General features: G+C 38.6%; 1 protein-coding gene across 4 annotated transcripts in view; it reads right to left on the reverse strand.

The window, feature by feature from the left end:
* The window catches only part of LOC117170549 (methyltransferase-like protein 25), a 146530-nt gene that overhangs the window by 71190 nt on the left and 66848 nt on the right, over positions 1–8492 (reverse strand). For 3 of the 4 annotated variants that reach the window (XM_033357361.1, XM_033357359.1, XM_033357358.1), the window contains one exon: positions 2967–3321. In XM_033357361.1, coding sequence (XP_033213252.1) covers positions 2967–3321 — 355 coding nt within the window. The remainder of the gene's footprint in view (positions 1–2966; positions 3322–8492) is intronic. The other variant, XM_033357360.1, reaches the window with a different exon arrangement.

Consider the following 8492-nt stretch of genomic DNA (forward strand, 5'->3'; position numbering starts at 1 on the left):
CAACCACAGGATTTCGCCGGGAGCGGGTGCTAATCTGAAAAATTGCACCCACTCCCAGCGAAATCGCGGTAAAATTTCAGCCACAACCACTTCTCACGGACGTGAGATAGGTTGTTGAGTCTGTAACGGAATCAATACGACGAGCCGGCAAATGTTTCGTGCACCCTAAGAACACGGAGCGACCCAAGGACTACCGCCTTCTGCATTTTTCCGCAAGTGTTTTATCATATTGTTGACACGCAGGGATGCTTTTTAGGCTATTAGCAAGTGAAAGCTTGACACCTCCAAGAGCGCCGATGATAAGGACGATTAGTTTAACAAAATATTCCGGGTACAATCGTTGCAACTCCCTTATACCTCTCTTTCTTTTCATTCTCCTTGGCTATGATTTTTTTTCAATTGGTGCCGAAAATTCCATAACGAACATGGTTCGCTTCTCGAAGTCAAGAAGAACCTTATCTGGCCTCGAGTGTGCAACAGAAACTATTTTCGAGGATATAAAGTTCCAGTATATGCAGCATTTCCCATTTTCGATAATTGACTCGATTTCCCTAGGAGCATTTAGAGGAGCGATATTAAGGCTAATGCCGTAAGAGTGACAGAGATGGTAATAAAGCACTCTTAGTGCCGCATTGTGCCTTTGGATGTAGGTCGTTCCCGCATGAGTTGGACAACTAGGTATTATGTGTGCTATTTGCTCGGGGTGTGCATGGCACGCTCTGCAGCTATCATCGGGAATGTGTTGGCTCAAAATTTAGCGACCGTATGTTAAGGTGGAAATGACAACGTCTTCACATACCAAAATGAAACCCTCCATTTCCGACTTGAATCCGGGTGATTTAAGGAAAGCAAAAGTTAGCTCACACGATATTGACCGATCCTCCATATTTCTCTGGAGAGCGCCGTGTATCCTCTTACCGAGGAGCTGTTCACAAAAAATTTTCTTCTGTGCGTTTTTAATCCAGGCTTTCAGGATTGAGTACTAAAGATAGATAAGATTTGATGCGTTCTGCTCATTCCTGATACTGAAGTTAAGTCCGAGTGTTTCAGCAGCCTCCTCCGCAGGTTTGTACAGAAACGCTCCTTTGCCCACTTCCTTGTGCTTCTTGAACATTTTAAGAAGAGGGTATCTTCTACTTGCAAATCTATGTGCTGTACCAAGAATAATTCTGTTGAGGAGACATTCAAGATTCCATGGAAACAATCCAAATGAATAGAGTACTACGGTGACGGCCAGCATGGTCGTTGCAGGTACTTTGTTCCTCGCCGACAGTCCAGAAAACCAAATCTGCCGGATGAGAAGTTTGTATCTGCTTCGGAGAGTATCCTTTATAGATTTCACATCCTGAATGCGGCTCTGTGGAACACCTAGGTATGTATAATTTCTAACCCAAATTCCATTCCTATTGCCTTAGTGTATCGTTCGACAATCCCTAGATCTAGATATAGTTGCTCTTTATTTTTAGCATGGATCTTAAGATCGTCCGTGTCAAATACATGAGTGACCATATACTGTCGATCTACAGGTTTGCCACAAAAGTACCGGTCGGAATGACGAAGTGCTAGCGATAGTTGCAATAATGTGAGGCAAACGAGTAGCGGGCTCATGGTGTCCTCCTGAAAGACATCTCTCTGAAAGGTGAACTTGTTAGTTGTCACACGATTTTTTCCAGATAGCTACAATGCTACGATGCGAGTTTAACCCTGAACTGGGTTACATGGCACAACTGCATGCTCTGTGGTACGAGAAACAGCGAAATTACTTTAGTTATTCTTGTCCTTATGCGCTTTCGCGCACCCAAATCATTTGAACTTCATTAGTGTTAATTCATAAAAGTTCTTACTGGAATCTAAATCAAAATTTCTGGGGATACTTTTCAATTCTCCAACAATTTACTGATTCGTTTGTAATTTATACTATTTAGAATACTGTACCAGCAATTACTTTATTTCTGCTTTGAGAGTCGAAAAGAAAGAAATTACTTAGCGATACCTCACGAAACTCTTTCACCTCTATTCTGACTTCTCTTAACTATACAGATAATAGGGCGAGAATTCTCAGTCTCTCCCTTTCGAACCACGTCACATACACGTACCCGGACCCGGACATGCCCAAGGTCTTGATTAATCGAGCACTTTAACGTCCGAGCTGCCAAACGATCAAGAAAAACAGAAGAGAACCACACATACTTATTAATTTCTGCCGAAGTTCTGATGTCAAATCAAGTGGCACCTCAGGACCGCAGACGCGTGCCGTTGATCTCGAATCAATTAGATGAGACGTTCTCTTTAATACGAGAATCTTTTTCGACTTTGCTTAGTAAGAATTTCGAATATAGAGCGAGCGTGGCAACTTTATTGGGTAATAAAAACGAATTATTTGTCCATTTTTTGTAAGCAAGGTGTGAAAAACTTTTTAATTCCGATATCCTGTTGGGCAATTTGTAATTCCTCATACTGGTAAAATTTGAATAAGACTCTTAATTGTTTGTCAATATTTTACCAGACAGGTGTGAAAGAATTTGTTTAATTCCCAAATTCTACTGGACAACTTTGAATTCCTTTATAGTTTCGAAATCCTTCTTACAGGAAGGCCGTCTATGCTTCGCGTCCATCGTAGTTCTAACTTCTCTTTATTCGCCTCTATCCCTCTTCTACTTTCCTCATTTGCCTGTCATTTCTTTCTAGTTATGATTCGAATTAAAGTTTTCTTTGAATTATCTTTTGATTTTTCCAAAATTAGATGGTTTCACAAAAGTTTAATTTTGTGTAGGCAGGCCAGTAACATAGAAAAATTACATTCCACAACAAGTAGTAAGGACAGCCCAGCGAAGCCGGGTAGAAAAGCTAGTAAACAAATGAAGATAAGCTCCTAATACTATAGTTATGTCTATAAATAGACCCATTTCGCTTTTATCTATATATGCAAACTCACAAGAAGCTGAAACTAGATGGAAAATACATACCCATGGAACTGAGAAGAATTTCCAAGATTGCTCGATAAAATAATGTGGGCTTCATCGGTTCGGTCTTACGAGAAGTCCTATCTATCGATTGTTGAGCAAGCATTTTGGAATTTTTTGAGAAAATCTGTTTGCCCGTAAGTGAATCCGTCATTAAATGATAACAACATGGAACAACGCACAAACCTTTTATGTCTTTAGTGTTGACAAAGGATTCAGCCATAGAATGAGTCAGAGTTCCACACGTATGCAAGCCGACCAATATTACATTCTTATTGACATTGTAGTTGGGTAAGTGAGTAGCAGCCAAATCAGAATAGTCTGTGGTTTTATCTATACTTTTCATGATGTATTGTACCTGAAAAGCAAAAATTGAATTGCATACGGGAACATTTATTTTAAAATATAGTCTTATATCTCTTATATCTTTAACAAAATGTTTCAGGGAAACTCGCAGTAATGTAGTCAGTCGGAGCCGAAAATTTAAGCATGAATAAAGTTTGTTTCAGCAAGTCCAGAAGAACGATGTCAGGCCTCAAGTTTGAATGGAGACTGCTGTCCGAGAATCATAGTTCCAGAAAATGTAGCACTTTTCGTTTTGCACAATTAACTCTGTCTCCCTGGGAGCGTTTGCCAGGGCCATGTCGCGGCCAGCACTGTAAAGTAGACAAAAAACGTAGTAAAGAACTCTTAGGATCGCATTGTGTCCGTAGAGATACGTAGTTTCCGCGTGAGTAGGACACCAGGACAGTATGTGTTCTAGATGCAGAACGTGTGCATAACTGTGTTAATGCATGCCCCATCCTAATTCCATATTAATACGTCATAATAGGTTGCACATTATCCAATAAGAGAGAGCTAGATTATTGTGTTGCATTCGAGCCGAGAAAATCGGTTACCTCGCTCGAATTCACTCGGCTCCCAAAATGTTTTCGATATGTCTTACTCGGTACATCTTTTGCTCTGATTGTGTCGGATCGTCTCGTCATCTACTTATTTTGAATTTTGACGAGTTAAATGTCAAATATTGGAATAAAAACAATAAATGGATGAAAATTTTAATTCAGAAGAGGAGAGTAGAAACAATCAACTCGCCAGGAGTCTGCAATTAAGTAATCGACATCCTTCGGTTGAATGAAACACTAAGCTAGAATACGACTCCCTCTCAGTCTAAAACAGATATACGCAGTTAGGGGGAATTCCCTTCGTGAACTCATGGTCCGCTGCCACCTCTATTTCTTCTGGAGAGCGGGAAGTAGTGCTTAGGGACGACTGACTTTTCAATATAAAATTTAATATCGAAGTTTTTTTGATACTTTTTAAAGGCTAACAATATATGAACATTATGCACAAGGTAAAAAGATAAGTTATAAAAATCAAATATTAGAATATCAAAGTTAAAAACTTGTTCTTTTGTATTTTATGAATTCAATAACACAATAATACCGCCTCTATGACAAAAATAAGTAACATGGAAACTGACATCGAATACTCTGAGCTATTAATTCTTCTTTCATTGCCAATTGTTCGATGCTTATCACCAAGGCATATTTGCAGCAGGATAAAACTTCTTTCTCTCACTATATCATATAAAAATGCCATACTTTGATCTTATTGTAGATTTTGCACCAGGGAGGAAAATCTCTGCAGAAGAAGAAAAATCTCAATTGTAATAAAAGTATAGCATCGCCACAGTCGGTATTCATAGACTTTTTCATTTCAATTATAGAGTTCCTTATGCTCATGACGGCTGTCATAATGTCTCGGTCCTATGCTTGAAGAAGGGCGGAGCAAGGAGTATCGACTGCCTCTTTCTCTCTTTAGCAAAGACGCGACACATGAAAGGAACCTCAATTTATTTCAAGGCTCCTTTACACCTTCCGTCAATCGGCCATCCACCGACCTACATATCAGAATATCCATTCACACCTACGGAAAATGAAATCAAATCTAGTAATATTTTAGTAATCTTTCGGTTCGTTTCAGACGATAAATAAAATATTAATAGATTTAACTGGATTTTCCTAAGGTGTCAACTAGAGTGGTCCAAAAAATGGACTGTTTAAATCAGGCCTGTCTATTGAAAGGAGTTCGTCTCATTAACTACACGTTTGAGTTCGACCACCAGTTCTCTACTCAGATTTGGTGGTGGTCGTTTTCTGAAATGGAAGGGAGGTATCCAGAGCTGTGTATACGTAGTATCTCGGAAGGTGTCTTACGGCGACTGATTTTAAAATAAAATTAAGTGATTTGGAATTTAAATAATTTATATATTAGCAGTAAAAGAATGCATAAATCCTACAAATAAAGGAATTACATATTGTTTTGTTTAAAGAAAGATGGAAGTAAATCTTCGAATAAATAGTTTCATGAAAAATAGGATTATTCTTATTTGTAATATTGAAAAAATCATATTCCTGTCATAAAAAGGTATAATTTTTCAGCGCAGGATATCAGTAAACATTTTTCTTTCGTTCGAGTTTCATTCTACAGAATTAAAATAAAAATATTACATTTCAAAATTAGTCACACTAAAGCACCTTCAAAACGATGCGTATCCAGCAGCGAGATTGTTCTGGGATATTTCAAGATGGATTTGGTCAACTTTTCATATTTCAGAAATATTATGTAACAATTGTACAACAAGGAGAATTCTACCAAAATTGCAATATTTGCAGACTTATTGCACGCTTTAGTTAAGTTTGTGTGAATTGAAATTTTGTACAGAGTATACTTTAAGCCTCTCAGAGTTAAGCTGGGAAAAACAGCAAAGATGATCAAAGATTTATCATGTAGAAGTATATTTAAAAAATGGGGAAAAACTGATAATTTTACTTTAATCTCGCCCGTGGGTTAGCATGTTATGCCTTTATGACGAGTATAATGAACCGCGCCGAGTCGAACTTTTTTGGTGAACAATAAGAGCTGAACTCTCAAGTAATAAAGTTTTGGGGTGTAGTTTTATAGATAGAAAAGCCTAAAAATAACAGGAATTAAAGATTTTGTAAGCATCACCAATAATCAAATTAGGTATATACGTAAGGACGTTTACTATGTAGTCATAGGGAATATAATTATATAAACTCTAGCATACTTAAAAATGTGTTGTCTTTAAACTCTGATTTATTTACACATTTATTTTTCGTTCTTATTTTCATTTACAATATTTTCGATACATTTCGACACAAAACTGTTCGAAAAATACGGAAATGACGTAAAACCCTGGCAAGTGCGCACTGTCGACATCTAGAATAAAAAGTTCTATTCTGAAGCTGAGTTAATATTGAAGATTTCAACTAATAATTTTTATAATTTCTAAGTCAAGTATCAAAAAAAAATGTGTACTTTAACATTCTATAGTAACGGAGACGAAATTTTCAAGGTCGCTGAACACCCAGCTTATAAGAATAATTCGCCGCTTCTTACCTCTCATTATTTGAATTTCAGATTTATCATTGCAATTTTGATAATCATACGGATTGCAATTTTCGTTGCAGTTAGTCAAAAGCGTTTGATTCCCATATTTTATTGAATAAGTAAAAGAACAGATTTTATCCTATAACCTGCAGATATTCACTTTATCTATTTAATTAAAATCGAAGTACAAAACGATTTTAACACTTGTCAAATGTCAAATATCACTCACGTACCGTTCCATTAGTGAAAACCAACTCAAATTTTTAAGAAAGTACTCAGTAAACGTCCCGAATGTATTTATGAACAATTTTAATGTTGCGTTACATTTCTTTTTAATTCGTAACTAATTATTTATTTGAAATGTGTGGTGAATCCTGGGGAACATAACCTTTTTTCAGAATTTGGTTACACGTATATTTTGCGCACGTCTTCTGAGTCTCGAAGCCTTTGACCAATCGGCGCAAGATCTCGAGCGCGGGAGATTTGGAAACCGAATTATAATTGCCTACATAATACTTTTTTGCATTAAGAAAATGCAAGATGGGTTGTATTGTATGCTAGTGTTTATATAATTATATTCCAAGGTTTCTCTCAAGCCTAAAGATCTGGCTGAAATGGATGACGAGCTTGGTGGACATTTTTCCGAAGAATCCGACCTCTGGGCTATCAATTATTGTGTGTATAGTGCAGCCAGAGCTTTAGCCGATGCGAACCGTAAAACAAGACCAACGGTTGATCATAAGACCAAGAGACGAATGCATCAACTTGCCATAAAGATAGGATGGGCAGGACAGTATGCGTCCCGCTTTCAGTGTGTGATTGAATACATTGCATCTGGCAGGAATTTTACCGCCAAGATTTGGAAAGTTCGCGCCCGAACTCCGGACCCGTTATCACACACTTAACAAGTCAAAGCTACTGACCATCAGGCAGCATATTGCCTGGACGAAAACTCAGAAAATATAAACAGCTTCAAGGAGATGTGTAATGCCCTCATAACACCTGATGAAGAATGGCCACCCATCACTACCGAGGAGATGAAAAAAGTATTCACAGGGATGACAAACTTTTCCGCACCGGGACCAGATTGTATCAAAACCTTCTCGTGGAAGAAGTTTCCTTCAACCCATCAGCATTTGGTCCCTATTTTTAACTCATATTTAAAATCGAAAGAGCCGATTCCGGAATGGTTGGTGGAAGGGCGCACAATATTTCTGCCGGAAATAGGCAACTTAGCTGACCCGAACAATTTCAGGCCAATCACTTGTCTGAACACACTGTATAAGATATTCACAGCTATCCTAAATGATAGGATTGCTCGGGCAATTAAACCTGTGTGGCAAGAAATGTATGATCAACGAAGCTCAAAGAAAGGCGTAGCCGAATGTCGGGACGAACTGCTCATCGATAGATGTGTCTGCAAACATGCAGCATTCTACCAGCGTGACTTATCGATGGCCTGGGTTGATTATCGGAAAGCTTTCGATTCGACCTCCCATAGACTTATCATCTGTCTTTTGGAAGTCTTAAAGGTTCATCCGCAAATAGTTAGGTGCATAGAGAGATTGATGCCGCATTTGGAAAACCAGATTTACTATATCATCTGGAAAAAATCGTGTGACAACTAACAAGGTCACCTTTCAGAGAGATGTCTTTCAGGGCGACACCATGAGCCCACTCCTCTTTTGACTTACATTATTGCCACTATCGCTAGCACTTCGCCATTCCGACGGGTACTTGTGCGGCAAATCTGCAGATCGAAAATACCCAGAATATTTTGTTAAACTAATCGTCCTTATCATCAGCGCTCTTGGAGGTGCCAAGCTTTCACTTGCTAATAGCCTAAAAAGCATCCCTGCGTGTCAACAATATGCTAAAACACTTGCGGGAAAAATGCAGAAGGCGGTAGTCCTTGGGATGCTCCGTGATCTTAGGGTTCACGAGGCTTTTGCTGGATCGTCGTATTGATTCCTTCACAGACTGTAACCACCTATCTCACGGTCGTGAGACGTGGTTGTGGCTGAGATTTTACCGTGATTTCGCTGGGAGCGGGTGCAATTTTCCAGATTAGCAACCGCTCCCGGCGAAATCTTGCGGTTGTCCTTATGACAA

The sequence above is a fragment of the Belonocnema kinseyi genome, chromosome 4 (assembly GCF_010883055.1).
Source record: "Belonocnema kinseyi isolate 2016_QV_RU_SX_M_011 chromosome 4, B_treatae_v1, whole genome shotgun sequence".
Lineage (NCBI taxonomy): Eukaryota > Metazoa > Arthropoda > Insecta > Hymenoptera > Cynipidae > Belonocnema > Belonocnema kinseyi.